Genomic DNA, 20,090 nt, shown 5'->3' with positions numbered 1-20,090 from the left:
CTTAAACACACATTAGAAGATATTAATTTTAGAATAGGATTAGTATACCCTGAAAATACAAACAAAGAGTACTGCATAATAAAATTTCTGAATTGGGTCTATGACTACGTTAATCTCAGAAATATCATGCAGAAAACTAAAACCTATTTTCCAATAAATAATATCAATATTGAAATCAGACATAGATATGACAAACCTATAGGAATGACTATCTATAACTACAAAAAAACAATAGCCAACATGGGCATAACAGATCAGCCCTGTTTTTGTCATGAAGAAAAATACAAAAATTATATAGATCCACATCACAGCCACATACTAACTGGCGACCTTAAAATTATAGAAGACAATACCCTACAAGAAGTAATGAGTAAAGGAACAAAATTCAGACCCAACTCCAAAATTTACTTAAAAAATATACACAAGTCCATTAATATGGACTTGTGTATATTTGCAATTCTATTGCAATTCGCATACAAAACAGCATACAAATACAACACCCCAGTGGAAGCATTTCAAATATGGATTAATATTACCATTAAACTTATCTTAACTAGATTCAGAGACATCATGACACACCAATATGACCACAAGATATACAATTTAAAAAGTATTAAGCAAAAAATCAAAAACCTACAAAACAAGTTCATTATCACCAATATAGATAAAGCTAATAATAACTTCAGCATCATTTGTAAGAGATTCTATATAGACACCCTAAAACAGGAATTGGACCACAGTGACATATATAAGTTCATCAACCCCACCCCAAACATAATAAAAAACTAATAGCAATACACAAGAAAATTAAATTAAAAATGGACAACACCCTATATCCATACATTTACTGGATTCCCAAATTCCACAAAGACCCTACAGGGAAAAAGGTTCATCACCACATGCAGAAACAGCTACAACAATACCACTACCAAAATAATGGAATCCAAATTAAATATTATAACTAGCAATATCATATACGCAAAATTTATCTCCAATAACAGACAGTGCATTGAATATATTAGAAATAACCACATCAACAATGTATACACATGACTTCAAAAACTTGTTCACTAGTATATCGGCGTCTCCGTAGCCAGGTGGGAAGGAGCAGCAGTGCGTAGCACACGCTTCTTGATTAGACCGGGGTTCGAGCCCGTCACCACCAAATACAGAGGATGCGGAAAGGTCAAGGGAATAACCACCGCATATTCCCAGAGCAATATGGCCTTAGTTGCTAATGCTCCTAAAAAAAACCAAACAAACAACAAACTAGTATATCACACGGCAATTTGATAAAAGTACTATCTGAATATTACATAGAATATCAAGATAAACTAGGATGTAAAAAACAGTACTGGAAAGACCTTAATGTAAAAAACAATTACATACAGATGGGCAATAGCATCTATGTGCAAATAAGAGGCGTGGCTATGGGTTCAAGTAGTTCATGCTCCATAGCTAACCTCTATTTGCACTTTTATGAAAATAAATATAAAGAAGACATCACATACTACAGGTACATAGATGATGTACACTAGTCATCAACCATACAGATTTCGACAATATAGCTAAAAAAATCTATCCCGAAGATTTTACTATAGGAATAACCAACACAGAAAGCAACCTACAAGCCCCCTACCTAGAGAGTCAAATCACAATAACAAACGATTTTGTATACACCAAACACTACGATAAAAGAGACCTGTGATGTACACTAGTCATCAACCATACAGATTTCAACAATATAGCTAAAAAAATCTATCCCGAAGATTTTACTATAGAAATAACCAACACAGAAAGCAACCTACAAGCCACCTACCTAGAGAGTCAAATCACAATAACAAATGATTTTGTATACACCAAACACTACGATAAAAGAGACCTGTTCGGCTTTCCATCAATTAAACTAATTAACTGGAAAACTAAATTAGCCAAAAATATACATGGAAACGTTATCAGAAACCAAACAAACAGAATTATACACATATGCAATAGTCCAGAAAGCATTATAACAGCTTTAATAAAACTGAAAAATACCCTTATCAAAAACAAAATACCTGACAATTACATCAGACACCATATAAATGCAGCCACACAAGCTAAACTCATACAGCAACCAACTCACATTAGTCCTGATAGTATCATAGAAAACATTTTTTTTCCATGGAACATAAATAACTCTAATTAAAGGTATAATTTGGCCCTCTTTTGAACCCCAGGTTAATTGCACAGAGGTGTGGCTCAACACCTATCTGCATGGTACCTGGATGTCCAAATTCATAATTCCCCACAAGCAGAGTTATTAACACCAGGAATGTAAATACACAGGTCTACATCACCATACAGGTATAATGCACTTCCACTAAATCGAGATTTATTTACAAGTACAGAAACAAAGAGTTAATATTCACAATGAAAGAGGCTGTATATATTTGTAAATAGTTATCCCCAAGGGCACATCAGGGCTGTCATGCCTTAGAAAAGCATTGCCAGTCCACACCCTACGGATAACACATTTAATTTTAATAACTATCACCCAATCTTTTCCCATTTTATTTTAATAAAATGCTAAAATTTAATAAAATAAATGGTAATAATTGACATATACATGTCAATTATTACCATTTATTTCTATCATTTTTAGCATGGTTAGATATCATATTGTATCTGCTTCCCACAATAATACAACAAACTCTAAATTACAATCGACGCTCAAGAATGCAAAGAATGTGACGTTGCCTACAGCAAGGTTAACTATCACGCCATGGTCAAAACCTGATACGACTGCGCAATAAACTGTACCATACACACATAAAATCTAAACTTTTGCGGGAAATTGAATATTTTCAGACTGACCACCACAGGACACGGAGGTGATATACTATGATATTTCAATCTGTTACATACCCATAGGGCTTTGAATCTTCTATCACAGTTTGCTGTAATATATGTAAACCACCCTGTTTATTTAAAATCAAGTACTTATATAAAAATAAGTACATTTATTGAATATTACTGTTATAATTCCAAATTATCCACCAAGTAATTAACCCAGCAAAACTGGTATAGGGATTACAGAAACGGATATATATAATACATTCCTCTAGTATGGCTATATATGTCTGCTCAAAGCCCCTGAGGAGTAGCAGAGATATGGCTATGAGGAAGAATGTTAATTTTCATTAATTTTCACTAACTTTTGCCAATTTCTCCAGCTTTCTTTAAAATTTCATTAATTTTGTAGTTTTTATATGTATCTTATATTTTATATGTAAGGTTATCCATACCAGGGCTAAGTTTAAATATAACTAGTGGGTTGGTTGGGGTCACTACAAACCTGATACTCCCAAATAGTACAACAATTTAAAAACAAAAATGTATAAATTAAGTACATAATAAGTTAAGTACATATACAACCCATGGATGTGTAATGTCTAATTGTCCACAGACAATAGCATTAACACTGGAGCCAATATTTACAATACCATTTAATATTTAAACCTAAATGTCTTTTGACACAATACCTATATATATGTACATACACATGTATATACATGTATATTATTTAATTTCACATTTAATAAACTATAAAAATATTACTAAGGAGAAAAACAACTGGTGGCTTGACCTTCTCTTCACTCTATGTACATCTTCCCTCTCTCCCACATAATTTATAATCTCAATTTGACAACTGCTTTTCCTCTTCATATAATGCAAGCTATAAATAAAAAAAAATGCCACCAGTTCACAGTAATTCTACAAGGACTCAGATACTGCATCCTCATTTTTCGAGAAATAACTAATTTTTGGTTGATTAATTTTGCTTTTTTTTTTTTTTTTTTTTTTTTTGTAAAGTTCCTTGTAACAGGAAATTGCATTTTTAACAATGTATGAGAAGGGATATACTTCCAAAAGATTCCTGTTTCATCTATATTAAAGACTAACTGGGATAAATACCCCCTTCTATCATGAAAAAGTTACAAGATAATCCTCTTTTATATTAATTTCATTAATACCAATAAGAAGGATATTAAAACATTTGAAGATATTTTCAAATAACTAAATGCACAAGCCATAATATGGTAAGAGTAAGAGTTTAATATCTATATAATATCAGTGTAGATACACCATAGATAACTCTTACGAAACTACGATAGTAGTTAGTGTGGAGGCATCATTTGCTCTGCATCTCATATTGTGCTCTTCCTTCACAACGAGTTGCATTGGTATTGCACTACCTCAAATAAGTGACTATTGTTACTTATTCTCAGTGAGTACCACCACCCAGACAGCACCATTTCAAAGCTATTGGCCTATCTTCTGTGGGTGGGCAGGTACCCTGGTATTGGCAACATGACAGCCCAGTTGTGAAGATAATCACACAATACGAGATATGCCAAAAGGTTTATATGATAATATTTAAAAATAACTAAATGCACAAGGCATAATACGTTAAGAGTAAGAGTTTAGTTATTTAGAAAAAATTAGTCAAAAAACACTTGTTATGATAAACCGAAGGTGACAAATGAAGAGCAAGATAAACACTGATAAGGAGAAAATTGAGTATACTGAGTTATGCAAAGCCATTAGAAAGAGACTCAGAGAGGACATAAGAATAGGAGTAGGAGACCGGCAGAATTACTTAACAAGTACAGGTCACTGTTGAACAAAAGCCGAGAATTAGGGTTGAATTTGAAAGTGTCTGCAATTCTGCCCAGACACGATAGGAGGGAGTATATGATGAGAGCCTTGTCGATCAATTCGGCACTGGAAAGATTGTGCAAGGCTCAAGGGGTAGAATTTTTTTCAGCCTGGACTGTACTTGTTAACGGGAGAGATTGCTTCTACAGGGATGGGATACACTTAAATAGAAAGGGTGCAAGAATATCTGCTGATGCTATCGAGGCAGTGTTAGGTGGGTCGGAAAACTGATAGCTTGGGGGGGGAGACAAAGACCAATAGATTGACAGTAGCCACTGGCAGAGGTGAAAGAGATTCTTGCACTGCTTCTATTAGAATGAGCAGAAGCCTGAAAAACAAGATGCATGATATTTCAGAGACTGCTGGGAGCCATTACGGTACAAGTAAACACATGGGTTGTGTTAGGGTAGCTAAGAATAGAAACAGGTGCAGGTATACTTGCGTGTACACCAATGCTAGGAGTTTAGTAAATAAATTTGATGAATTTGAGGTATTGCTCAAAACATCAAAGGCAGATATTGTTGGGATATCAGAGACGTGGTGTCACACAGATATAAGGGATGCAGAACTGGAATTTGGGGAGTACAACGTCTACAGAAAGGATGGACAGGATAGGACAGGATAGCCCCTCCCCCTTCCTATAGGATAGGAAGGGGGTGCTATTAGTTAAGAAACACATAAAAACCAAGGAAGTGAAGCCAGTCGACATCGCTGGACAGTGCAGTGTTGAGTCAGTTTGGTGTGACATAAGCATTGGGAGATCAAAATTGAGAGTAGGAGTGTGCTATAGGCCTAATGACTCTGATGAGTATAATAAGAAACTGTACAGGGAAATAGAGTGGGCCAGTAAATCAGAAAGTCTTATAATGGAAGATTTTAATTTCCCAGATATTGACTGGAATTTGGGGGCTGGTCACTCACACACTAGCAGGGCTTTTGTGGATTTATTGGATGATTGTTTTCTACATCAGAATGTTCGGGAGGCAACTAGAGGGAGTAATACTCTTGATTTGATTATCAGCAGTGATTCTTCATGCATTAAGAATCTGCAGATAAATGAACCACTAGGTGGCAGTGACCACAGTGTGCTGAAGTGGGATTTACTCAAAGAGGTAACTACCATTAGTGGTAAAGGGAAGGGTTATTGCTTCCGTAAAGGCGACTACGATGGACTGAGACAGTATTTAAATTCTATACAGTGGGACCAACTAATGATGTTACCAACAGCAAATTCAAAATGGGAAGCATTCAAAGAATTAATCTTGGAAGCTACTAGGCTTTACATACCAACTAAGAAATATTGTTCAAGGTTTAGGCCAAAATGGATGTCAGATGAACTAATGAGGCATATGGCAGAGAAGAAAAATGCATGGCATACTTACAAATTAACACATGACACAGAAGAATATGATAGATACAAGTTGATATGCAACCAAGTTACAAAGGAGGTTAGGCAGGCGAAGGCAGATTACGAGAAATCCTTGGCAAGGGATGCAAAGAAAAACAGCAAAGAGTTCTTTACTTATGTAAACTCTAGAAGGAAGGGGATGAATCAGATTGGTCCACTTGATATTGATGGGTCAACTGTTGATGACCCTGCTCAGGTAGCTAACAAACTAAATGAATATTTTGCATCGACATTCACACATGAGGAGTTATTCAGCGAGGGGAATGCCAGAGGTGTATTCAACTCTAGCAGTAATGTACAGAATCTTGAAATAACTGGGAGTAAAGTGGAGGAGAAACTGTTGAAGATAAACACAAGAAAGGCACCCGGGGTGGATGGGATCTATCCAGTTATATTAAAGGAGGCAGCAAAGGAAGTAAGCAAACCCTTAGCCATAATTATGAGAGCTTCCTTGGAAGGGGAGGTACCCATAGACTGGAAATGTGCAAATGTGACCCCAATTCACAAAGGAGGATCAAAGGTTGACACAAGTAATTATAGACCTATGAGCTTAACTTCTGTTCCAGGAAAATTAATGGAGGCACTGGTTAAAGAAGCACTGCAGGATCATTTAGACAAGACTTCAGTTATAGCTCGGATGCAGCATGGTTTTGTTAAGGGGAAGTCTTGCCTGACCAATTTGATTGGATATTATGATGCAGTCACAAAAGAACTGGATGCAGGGAATAGCTTTGATATTATATACTTGGATCTTAGAAAGGCTTTTGATACTGTTGCACATGGAAGACTGCTACACAAATTGGAGCAGTGTGACATTGGAGGCAAATTGCTGCTATGGATAAAGGGGTGGTTGAGGGGGAGAAGACAGAGAGTGGTAATCAATGGACACTGCTCATCGTGGACTAATGTTATTAGTGGAGTCCCTCAGGGCTCAGTGTTGGGTCCATTATTGTTTTCTGTATTTATAAATGATATTGATGATGGTATATCAAGCTTAATATCCAAGTTTGCAGATGATACAAAGGTTGGCAGGGTTGTCAAGGACACTACTGACACTATGCTGCATTAACAGGATCTGGAAAGGTTGAGCAGATGGGCTGAGAGGTGGCAAATGAAGTTTAACATTGACAAATGTAAAGTACTACACATGGGAAACAGCAACCCCAGAGCAACATATCAACTCTGTGGTACTACACTGACAGTGATAGAGAATGAAAGGGACTTGGGGGTGGTTGTGCAGGCAGATATGAAGTTCTCTGAGCAGTGCAGACGGGCTGCAAGAGTAGCTCATGGAGTATTGTCAATGATATACAGGAATTTTTCCAGCAGGGATAAGGAGGTGATTATTCCCTTGTATAAGGCAATGGTCAGGCCACACCTAGAGTACTGTATACAGGTCTGGAGGCCTCATTTCAAGAAGGACGTAGAGCTGCTGGAACGAGTACAGAGAAGGGCAACAAGATTAGTGAATGGAACAAAGGGGTGCTCTTACGAAGAAAGGCTTAAGTTTTGCAAATTACAGTGTCTGGAGACTAGGCACCAGCGAGGTGATCTGATAGAGGTGTATAAAGCCTTGAATGGTTTGAGCATGCTCAATGCTGATGGGATTCTTCCTCTAGCTCAGAATAATTACCTGAGAGGGCATAAATTCAAATTGAGGAAAGACAGATGTAGGATAGACGTGCGGAAATTTGCCTTTAGCTAGCGGGTGGTTGGTTGGTGGAACAGACTTCCATCCCTTGTAGTGGAGGTTGATAGCCTAAATAAGTTTAAGGCTCAGCTGGACAGGTATTTTGAACGAACAGAGGGGTGAAGTGGAAGTGGTTTTTTTTTTTTTTTTTTTTTTTTGGCTGATGCTGCATAAGCTTGCTTTCTTGCATCAAATGCCTCTACTAATGCTAATGCTAATATTTAACACAAGAAAAGTAGAACAAGCATTAAGGGAAAACAAAGGACTTAAATCAGCAGCCGTGAGCAGTAATACAGAAAGACAAATGATGCTGAAACTGAAGAATAGCGATGTGTACTTATAAATAGCAGAGAAGGTATAAATCAAATAGCAGAAGACTACTATAGAGAATTATACAAGGAGCGAGGGAATGATGCCAGCAGAGGGAAAGATGGATTGCAAATTAGCAACACCTCCGACATACCCAATATTTGTCCTGATGAGGTAGAACATGCATTGAAGAAAATGAAGAACCAGAAAGCCCCGGGGGGAAGATGAAGTTACTGTAGAGTTGTTAAAATTGGGAGGAAGAGACATAACACAAAAACTGGCAAGGCTCTTCACAAAGTGCAGTAGAAAAGGTGTGAAACCTAAGCAGTGGAATAATGCAATCATAGTTTTGCTGCATAAGAAAGGAGATATATCAGAAATTGGAAATTATATTGTTAGCTTGTTATCCCACATCTACAAGTTGTTCACAAGGGTCATTACTAACAGATTAGAAAGAATACTTGATGAGAATCAACCAAAAGAGCAAGCTGACTTTAGGACAGGATTCTCAACTATGGATCACCTTCACGTAATATCACAGCTAATGGAGAAAGCAAATGAATATAAAACACCATTATGCCTGGCATTTGTGGATTATGAAAAGACATTTGACTCCATACAGCATAAGGCAATGTTTCAGGCACTGGAAAGACAAGGCATAGATACCCCATATATTATAATTTTGAAGAAAATATATGAGAACGCTACCTCCTTTATTAGACTAGACAAAGACAGTAGGAAATTTAAAATCGAGAAAGGAGTTCGACAAGGAGACACAATATCTCCGAAGCTGTTTACTGCTGCCCTTGAGGAAGCTTTCATTAGATTAGACTGGTCGCAGAAAGGAGTCAACAGGAATGGAGAGTACCTAAACCATTTACGATTTGCAGATGACATTGTGGTCATAAGTCACGATCCCAAAGAATTAGAGGAAAATCTTAATCAGTTATGCACAGTTAGTAAGGATTTTGGACTAAAGATGAATATGGCTAAAACAAAAGTAATGATGAACAAGTATGCCACAGAAAGGGACATAATGATTGAAGGAGCAGTAATTGAAAAGGTGGAGTCATATACTTATCTGGGACAAGTTATCAGCTGTACTAATGATAAATGGCAGGAAGTCAAGAGAAGGATAAATTTTGGATGGATAGCATTCAGGAAATATAGTCACATACTGATGAGCAATATCTCAGTTTGTCTGAAACGTAAAATAATGAACCAATGTATACTCCCCACCATGACTTATAGAAGTGAAACTTGGGCACTCACCAAAAAAATGGAAGAGAAGCTGAGAACTACACAGCAAAGAATGGAACGAATTATATCGGGAATCAGACTGTTAGATAAGAAGATAAACACATGGATTAGACAGCAAACTCAAGTAAAGGACATTCTTATCAAAAGTAAAGAACTAAAATGGTCTTGGGCAGGACATACAGCTCAAAGACCATGATGACAGATAGAATAAGAAAATAACAGAATGGTACCCAAGAGGAGCTAGAAGAAAACCTGGAAGACAATGGCGGAGATGGATAGATGAAATTCATGAGTTTGTGGGTAGTAAATGGGGGCCATTGCACAAAACAGAAGGAACTGGAAAGTTGCTTGAGAGGCCTTCATCCTGCAGTGGATTGAAAATGGCTGATGATGATGATTATATTGTACACCTATGCTTTTTTTTTTTTTTTTCCAACAGAGTTACTATCTTATTATTTTTTTTTTTTGAAAATAAAATAGGTAAAAAAGCAGCATTTTTTTTATTAAATTAAAATCTAAAAAAAAAATGCATAATTGAAGATTACAGAACATGTCCTATCTTTTCATATTTTCTTAATGGACTGCATGTATTACAATTCATTATGAAATGGTGAAATACTAGTATACTCAGATCAATTCGAAAATCTATAAACTTTTTTTAGAAATTAAAAAGAAATCACACTACACCTAATAGGTGTAGTGTAAGTATTTTTGTAATAATACCCTAATTATTACAAATATTAACCCTGTAGCATCATTGCAGGATTAAAAACAAAATAAAAAATTTCTTAAAATTATAAATTCATAAAAAAAAACTTCTTTATGTCGTTTATTTTCAGCAATAATATCTCCTATATCTATTTATGTATCATTTGATACAATTTCATTAACTTCTGAATCTGAAGGATAAAACTGGCTTTTGTAAGCTCAAACTGGAACAATGGCTAACAGGCACAACCTGTTACTCTGGAACACAACCTGTTACTCTGGAACAGAAGCTAAGCTTCTGTTCCAGAGTAACAGGTTGTGCCTGTTTTTTTATTTTCTCTGGAACAGAAGCTTAGCTTCTGTTCCAGAGAAAATAATGGAGTCACTGGTTAAAGAAGTGATGCAGGACCATCTAGGCAAGAGCACAGTTATGCTTCAGTCACATGACCAATTTGAATGGATAATATAATGCAGTGACTGGATGCAAAAACCAATTCCAAAATCATATACTTCGATTTCAGGAAAGCTTTTGATACAGTTGCGCATAAAAGACTGCTGTACAAATTGGATCAGTATGGCATTAAGGGCAAGTTACTACTATAGATGAAGGGATGGTTGAGTGGGAGAAGATAGTGTTTATCAATGAACTAATGTTATTAGCACCTAACCCTGTTAATGTTATTAACAGGGTTTGGTCCTGGGCCCATTGTTGTTTTCTGTATTTATTAATGATACTGATGAAGGTATATTAGGTTTAATGTCTAAGTTTGCAGTTGATACAAAGTTGGCAGGGTAGTTAACGACAGTAATGAAAGTATGCTGAGACAACAAGATCTAGAAAAATTGGACAGATGGGCTAAGAAATGGCATTTGAAGTTTAACATTGACAAATACAAGGTACTGCATATGAGTAGCAGTATTCCCACAGTAACATATCAACTGTGTGGTACTACACTCAGGGTAGTAGAAAATGAAAAGGACCTGGGAGATAATTGTGCAGTCAGATATGAAATTCTTTAAGCAGTGCAAGACAGGCTGCCAGGACGACTTGGGGTTTTTTTCAATGGTATACAAGAATTTTGAGAGCAGGGATGAGGTTTGTTTGTTTGTTTGTTATTTGGTTTTTAGGTGTATTAGCAACTAAGGCCACATTGCTCCGGGGGATATGCGGTGGTCATTCCCTGACCTTTCCGCATCCTCTGCATTTGGTGATCACTGGCTCGAACCCCGGTTTAATCAAGAAGCATGTGCTACACACTGCTGCTCCTGCCCAGCTGGCTAAGGAGGTGCCAGGGATGAGGTGGTGATTATCCTATTGTATTAGACAATGAAAAAGCCACATCTTTAGTATTGCATACAGGTTTGGAAGCCTCATTTTAGGAAGGATGTAGGTTTGTTTGTTGTTGTTTGTTATTTGGTTTTTAGGAGCATTAGCAACTAAGGCCATATTGCTCCGGGGATATGCAGTGGTCATTCCCTGACCTTTCCGCATCCTCCATATTTGGTGGTCATGGGCTCAAACCCCGGTCTAATCAAGAAGCGTGTGCTACGCACTGCTGCTCCTGACCACCTGGCTACAGAGGCACCAGAAGGATGTAGGACTACTGGAACAGGTACAGAGAAGAGCAATGAGGCTGGTGAGAGGAACAAATGGGTGATCTCTTCCTAAGAGAGGCTTCAGTTCTGCAAAATACAGCATCTGGAGACTAAGCAACTGCAAGGTGATGTGATTTAGATATTTAAGGCTTTGAATGGTTTGAGCAAACTCAATGCTGTTGGGATTCTTCCTCTTTCTCAGAATATGTGCACGAGGGAAAATAAATTCAAATCGAGGAAGGATGGTTGCAGAATAAATATACAGAAATTTACTCTCAGCCTAGGGGTCATTGATTGCTGAAACAAACTTCTATCCATTGTTGCCGAAGTGGAAGGTTGCATAAATTCAAGAACTAGATAAACTATTGAAGTGGGTGGATAGGTGAAAGGGGGACTGTTAAATTTTTTTTCCCTTTGTCTGATGCTGTATAAGCTTGCTTTCTTGCACAATTTGCCACTATTAGTATCAATACTAACTGAATGAATAAAAGTTCATCCCAAAAGCTCATCAATCAATCTGCATAAAGCACTCTCACTAAAATAAGTGTTATAATGAAGATGAAGGTGGAACATTAACGAACATTTTCCACTCAAGAAATACACCTAAAAGGGCAAGGAGAAAAAAGTTGAAGATATATATAATAATAATCAGTCTGCACTGGCTTTAAAATTAATTGCTTCAAAATTAATGTCAAAACATCCCCCAGATCCAAAGTATTGTTCAAGTAATATGTAAAATAATCTATGAATTACTTATTGATTTCTTACTTACAATCAATTACCTTTTATTTCTGGAGTATTCTGAGTATTTATTTCTGCTCTGATTAAATCAATCACCTTACTTTTACTCCCTGTAAATATAACATTATTTTTTTAATGAAAGGCAGTTTATCCACTACAGTAATATTTAAAGCTAGCACAAAGTTAGTTGCAAAATATCATGAAAGCTATGCAATGAAAGAGCAGTTTTAGCATACCCAGTTATGAATTCGTTTACATATTCATTAATGTCAATTTAATAAAGCTCGTTAAGTATGCCTTTTGTGGCTTCCTTTACAGCAAGAATTCTCAAACTTTCATAAACCAGACATTCAACCTTGAGCTCCAGTAGTTAAACAAAGATGAGTTTTTGCACAAGGCACAATGAACTCTGTGCTCAAACTGGTCATCTGTGACACCTTAGTCAGCACAATATACTGCTAACTGTTGGTTCTTCGGTAAGTTCTATGTTTGGTTTCCATCAACAACTGCAGGAATTTATAAATTCAAATTCACCTGAAGCTACAGTTAGCCAATCTTAGGCAGAGGGAGTAGATTTCCTTCCCCTATGAGTTATACCAGGATTTTCAGCCTATGGTACATGCAAATCATCCTGTGATCACACACACTTCTAAAGATAAAAAAAACTACAAGGATATGAGTTACAAGCTCCTGTGCTATTAAAAATAATAATTTGAATTTGTGACAAAGCTATCCTCTGTGGCAGCTCAGTCAGCAATGATACATTGCCATTTGCTACCCACTTGGAGAGAGCTTGGTTGAATTCCTATAAGATGACTGGAGGAATTTTAATATCCTATTCAAGGAAGTCTGTAGTTGGCCAATCTCAGGTTCATGGAGGGATCTCTACTCTCCTGAGTTATTCTAGGTGTATTTTTAGCTTGAACAACATGCAATTTGTCCAGTGGAACACAATATGAAGTTTATTTAGCACAATAATACATCACTATCTGACACTCATTTGGAGAGAGATCTGAGTTTGATTCCTATCAACGACCAGTAGAAGGATTTTTTTTTGACAAGTTCCTCATTAAAAAATAAATCCAAAAGTAATGCCTGGTGGTAGACCCACAGAGAGGGGGGTACCCTCTTTTCTGGGTGTCTGTTACATGTTTTTCCTCCTACTTCCAGGTAGACTTGTCTCTCTCTCTCTCTCTCTCTCCTTTGTACCTACCTCTGTGTAGTGCTTAGAAGAGTTAAATAGTTTTATCAGATGTTTTTGCAACCTTAGCCCATGAAATATGTTTCCAAAAATAATAACAAATCCAAGGCCCGATCAAAGGGCTACTGATGTACAGGCTCATGGCCATCTTCAACAGACCATTCGCTCAGTCTCTGATTCATAAGGTGATTAAAGACTTTGCCAAAGTTGCAGAAGAGACAAATGGGCTTAAAGTGCATGCAGTCATTGTTTTCACTTTTTGAGATAATTTTACAAGGATGCATTTCCATACTTTGGGATAAACTCCAAATATGAGGCATAGCTTGTAAACTATCATTATCATGTCTATCAAACATTGCTGATGGTAGCTGACATTGTCAGTCACATTTGGGGCTTTTTTCAGCGAGAGGTGTTATGTGCATTCATATATACTGTTCTCTATTCTCCTCCTTTAAGAAAGAGATGAGAACATTTCAATCAATTCCTCAATGTTTCTTGTGAATCCATTATCAATTCTCACCGATGGAAAGTTCAGCCCTTTTTTCCTTGTTTATAAAAGATCTTCCCTATCAAGGATTATTTGCATTGTTTTCAATATTAATGCTAAGATTTAAGCTTGTATTCTTATTTCCTCTCTGTAATGCATTTAGAAGTTGCAGTAGGCCTGTTTCCTATCCTCTTTTGAGAATCTTCTCTGGAGTTTATTTTTATACTTTCTTAGGCCAGAATTTCACCAGGGAATGGATCTGTTGCCAATTTTTCCACTGGAATTCTTTTCCACAGACTTCATTAACGTTCATTAAGAAATTTTACATGGTATCCTCTGCATTCTGGGAGCACCCAGAATGCAGAGGATACCATGTAAAATTTCTTAATTTTATATTCTGGATTCTAAATATTGCCTAAAAAAATTTTAGAATCTGCATTTTAGAAATCATGTCATGTTGGAGGTCTACCTAGTTGGTGCTGTTAAATTTCTAGCCAGTATGTAAATGAACCACTGTTAATCAGAAATTTTGATTATTCAGACTACATCCTTAGCCATCTTATATGGAGCAGAAATTTTGGACTGCACAGCCATAACCACAACTAAAAAGATATACACTAACAAATATTGGCTGTTGTGGTGAATCACCAATAAGAGAGAATAACCCAGATGGAATGTTACTGAGCATTAATAGATTTCCAGCCATCATTGTGGAACAGCACCTCACCTTCACAGTCAAGGTGTTCACTGGGGTGATAGATGACTAACTTCTGGGAACTATACACATGGAGGAATTGTATCTCAAGTTAACCTCATAGCCACACTACCATTATCATTTGGCAATAACAGGCTCATGCTAAAGACAGGTTTCTCCCAACTCAAATGGTTCCAACTCTTCAGATGCCAGATTGCAAATATAAAAAGTTTGTGACAAGATAAAAAATACAGGCAGAGAATCCTGAACGACCCTGATTTGCCAACAACATAATCACTGGGCTGTGACATACAACGAATTACACTATTTTGCTACTGAAAAATGAAACTGCAATGCTGAGCCTCCCTGATCACTTGCCTCTGATCCTTCCAAACTGACATTATCCACATAGTTGTACTTAAAACAAGCACACTTTCCAGCAGACCCCTCTATGTAAGCATACAATTAATTGGACCTAACGACTAGGTGGCAATATAAAGCATGTGAACAACCTGTTCATGTTATAATATAAGACAAATAAGACAAAACATATTCTGACATCCCTCCATGAATACCACGTACTGCAACAGAAGTATCATGCTCCCTTAATAGCAATGTAATTGTCAAAGTCTGGTAATAAGAACTTTTGCAAATGGGGAGAAGGGTGTCTTTACATAAGCTAACAATAAGAGACAATATAATAAAATACTATATATAGATCTGAAGGTTGCATCTAAAAAACAACAACATCTAGAGAGTGTTCAAAAGAGTACTCAAATAAATGAGGAAGAATATAGTCACTGGTAAGAGAGAAAAGAGCAAAAATATATAAAATCCTAGGGAGAATTTTATATTTATATTTGTTTCATTTTAAAACAGAAGGCTGGATGTCATAAATTTACTTTGGACAGCATGTACCTCTGATCACTGGAATAAGTTATGCCCATCTCATCCCTAATAACTGAAGCACCAAGTTTGGTGGTGATTTGTAAAAGCATAGCAGTTTTGCCACTTTCACTCATTTAGAGAGATTTGTGTCTGAGTCCTGTTGTAAACTGGAAGAATTTCTAAAGGTTTCTTCAATTGGGGCTGTAGTTAGCTGATCTCTGGTAGAAAGTGTAGGGTTCCCCCATGAGTTATTCTGGGTTTTTCAGCTAACACAACATGCAAATCACTTTGCAAACACACACCTGTACAGACATAATACACAAAGCAAAATACATGTTTAAGCTACTGATATGCCTAAAAAGCCCAAAAACAACAGCATCAGGTTTGGTGCAGTTGGTTTTTTTTTTTTTTTTTTTTTAAATCAGGAGTTGCCTTAGTTAGTTTTGCTGTGATCATTAAGACCACTGCATTCCCAAGGCAATTTAAATTCTACAGCTGTCTACAAAAATCCAACAGAGGGCAAGCTACTCCTTCTGTTTGATCATTTTGAAAAGGCTAAATTAGCATTAGCTATTTTATAATTTCAAAGTGCTAAGATCTTCATGTGTTACAGAAATTAACTGCAGTTAATTCACAATATAAATTATCCAATTTCAAATTTATCTTCAAAATTCCAAGATTTTTGGGAATTATTCCAACAAAGTCATTGTGGTTTTATGTAAGCAGTAGGTTGAGAATGTCTGCTTTATAGGATACTAAAACTGTGAAGATACTTATGTATGTGAAGTGACCAGTGGAGCAAGATATACCACCTTCTTAAATCATATGGCTGAGGAAAACTAAAACCACATAAACAAGATTTTCAACATTTTACATGATTTTTGTTCTGTCATTAATAGCCAACTTTCAATTATCAAACTGCTATATATTGAGCCACTTTCAATCCACTCTCCCATAAAACTACTTCCATTGTCAACTAATCTGACAAAGGAAAGAGAAGTAACAGCAAAACAGCTATTATTTAAACAAACTGATGCTAATTTGATTTGCATTACCTGCAATTATTTATTATTATTAAAAGATGCATTTGCTACAAATGCTTTTACTCACCTTCTGCATCTGATCCAGTTTTATTCAAAAGATAAATAGTGTTATTTCCTTTTATATCCCTAAAAATATCACATTAGAGTTACAATGAATTTATAAAATATGATGCTTAGATGAAAAACAAATAAAAAATTACTACAATGAAATGCCAAAGTACTTTACATTTCTTTACTTTTATCAATAAAAAGAATACTTGGGTGAAAAAAAAAAATAGCATTGCCACCACACTAACAAACTAATTAAAATCGCTAATAAGATTTTTTTTTTTACCAAAGTCACCATATTACATCAAGGGTTTATAAAATACCTTGTTATTAGAGATATTTAAGTTTATATGCTTTACCAGTCTGGATGCTCAGAGCATTCTTGTAAGGGAACAGGTACATACATAAAACAGGAGACTGCTATTATGTAATTTCTCATGTTATAGATCAAGTGAATATTCCGACAGTATTCATTTAAGTCAATATACACAAAATAACTTGTGAAATTATAATAGTAAAGTTGATAACAAATAATAAACTGAAAAAGCCAATGAAAAATAGAAACAAAAAGAGATGAATATTATCACTGATATCAGATGAGTACTATCACTCAGAATTGATGAAACAAGAACAATTAAAAATTTAATTGAAATTTTTAATGCATTCCACAAAAGTCATAATGATATTAAATCAATCCTATTACCCAGTATATATAAATAAAACACTAAGTCTCCACTTGCGAGTTGAAATTTTAGTTTATTACAGAACTAATCCAGTAATACAATACACTATTGCCATGTGATTTTATTTTTTCCCAAACTAAAGAATTCCTTAAAGGGACAGCAATTATCCAGCAAAGCAGAAGTTACACTTTCAAAGAACTTTAAAAAAAAAAAAAAGCCTTTAAAGACACTTTATTTTTGCAATTACCATATTTTCCTGATCACAAGGTACAAATTCTATCCTGGAACACCTTACTAGAACATCCTTTATGCCAAGAAAATCCAATTTATTTCTAGAAACCATGTATTTCAATAAATATGGAATCAGAAATTCCCTTGCTGGTAGTGAAAAGTTAAAACCCTAATGTCGATAACGAAGAATGTGATTATAATAAAATTTTCTACAAGTAAAGTCATACTACACATTGATACCAAGTCATCATTTTGAAAATTTTGTAGTGTAATTATTGAAAATATATTTGTTTCAATAAAATTTCAGACCTGAAACCTTTTGACAAAAAAGAAAAAAAAAGTCTTATTAACATGGTCATAGACCTTTCATTCTTAGTCTTTTCAATGACCTCTGTTGCATTACTTTTCAAATAAATGCAATTCTCAAAAGAGGGTCCATGCTGATATTCATATAAAAGGAAATCACTGTAGTCTCAGAGCAGCTAGACAAACTAGTATTTCAGTTTTTTTTTTTTTTTTGTCTTGGCTCTCTCATTCAGAACTAACTTCATCTTTTAGTGACTTTATCAGTGATGCACTACTTTTCAAATAAATAGCTTCTCAATAGAGTATTTTACTATAAAGGTGTCACCCCTCAAATCCCCAATTAGTAGGTCTCGACTAATCAAGTTGTCTATCCAACTGTCTAATAAAGTTTCGAGACTTTAAGACCTCCACATATTTTTTTACTTTATGTGAAGTTTAACATTGACAAATGCAAGGCACTGCATATAGGTAACATTAATCGCATAGTAACTTATCAAATGTTTGGTACTACACTCAGGATAGTGAAAAATGAAAAATACCTGGGGGTTATAGTGCAGTCAGATATGAAATTCTCTGAGTGGTGTAGACAAGCTGCCAAGACAGCTCATGGAGTTTTTTACAAAAACTTTGCTAGCAGGGATAAGGAGATGATTATTCTCTTGCACAAGGTTAGGTCACATCTTGAGTAATGTATACAGGTCTGGAAGCCTCACTTTAGGAAGGATATAGATCTGCTGGAACTGGTGCAGAGAAGGGAACATAAAGGTGCTCTTACCCAGAAAGGCTTCAGTTAGCAAATTTCATCATCTGGAGATTATACACCTGCAGGGAGACCTGGTTGAGGTGTTTAAGACATTGGAGGGTGTGGATGGGTGAAGTGTGTATGTTTTTTTGTTTTTTTTTCGCTGATGCTAAATACGCTAGCTTTCTTGCATCATTTACCACTACTACAATTACTATTATTTTTATGGGAATTATAGAATCTATGGCAGTGACCCAGTTGACATGAGTGGCTAGTGAAATATTTAGTTGTTTTGATGTTATGTAAGTTCTGGAAAGAAAAAAAATGAGAGCAGAAGTATGTTACAAGCCATATGATTGTGATGAATAGAGTAGATCAGTAAATCAGAATGTCTTATAATGGGGGATTTTAACTTTTCAGATACTAAATGAAACTTTTGGGTTGGTCACTCACAGTAGCAAAACTTTTCTGGATTTATTAGGCGATTGTTTTTAGCAGTAACTCTTTATGCATTAAGAATTGCCAGATTAAGGAACCACTAAGTGGCAGTAATAAATATGATCTTTATTGTAAGGTTCACAGGTACATGCAGAGGAGTCATTTCAAATTGGAGATGTGCAATGTCTTTGCTATACACAAAGTGAGATCAAAAGGTGAAGTGGGCAATTACAGACCTGTAAGCCTGACTTGATTTCAGGGAAAATAATGGAATTAATGTTAAAAGAGTGATACAGGAATATTTTGACTGGTATGTAGGTATATGGCAATCACAGCATGGATTCATTAAGGGGAGATCCTATTTGACCAATCTGATTAGCTACTATGACACAGTAACAAATAAAATTACCTACTATGATGCAGTAATAAATAAATTGATTAGCTACTATGATGCAGTTACAAATAAACCTGACACAAAAAATAATTTTGACATTATATAAAGTAAAGCTATTGATACTATTCCACAAGAAAGATGCCTGTACAAATTGGAGCAGTGTGGCATTAGGGACAAATTACTGCTATGGATAATAGGATGGTGAATGCGGAAGACAGAGTGGTTACTATTGGGCATTACTATCCTTGGACTAATTTTATTAGTCCAAGGCTAAAAGTGGTAACATTATCAGTGATTTCAGTAAGCACTCTGCATTGTATGTTTTATTGTTGTGCAATAGCCCCACTAACACAGAAAATAACAGTATTTTGTGAAACCTCCCTGAAGACCAGTAAGTAATCTAATTAGCTTAAGATCACCACAGACATTCCAAGCAAAGTCATGGCACTTTATTGCACTCAAAATCTTGGCCATACTTTCATATATTTCTTTCAAGATATAATATAAATACAATTTAAGGTA

General features: G+C 35.7%; 1 protein-coding gene across 1 annotated transcript in view; it reads right to left on the bottom strand.

Moving 5' to 3' along the window:
• LOC150076149 (uncharacterized) overlaps window positions 1-20,090 on the bottom strand; it is a 120,263-nt gene that overhangs the window by 18,830 nt on the left and 81,343 nt on the right. Inside the window, exons 7-8 of the mRNA XM_090387270.1 lie at window positions 16,794-16,852; window positions 12,455-12,523 (exon numbers count right to left, since the gene is read on the bottom strand). Coding sequence (XP_090243396.1) covers window positions 12,455-12,523; window positions 16,794-16,852 — 128 coding nt within the window. The remainder of the gene's footprint in view (window positions 1-12,454; window positions 12,524-16,793; window positions 16,853-20,090) is intronic.

Source organism: Mastigoproctus giganteus, chromosome 13 (assembly GCF_048544385.1).
Source record: "Mastigoproctus giganteus isolate SK-2022 chromosome 13, ASM4854438v1, whole genome shotgun sequence".
NCBI classification, from domain to species: Eukaryota; Metazoa; Arthropoda; class Arachnida; order Uropygi; family Thelyphonidae; genus Mastigoproctus; species Mastigoproctus giganteus.
Note: the sequence above shows the minus strand (reverse complement) of the source record. Positions and strands in the feature narration are given on the sequence as shown.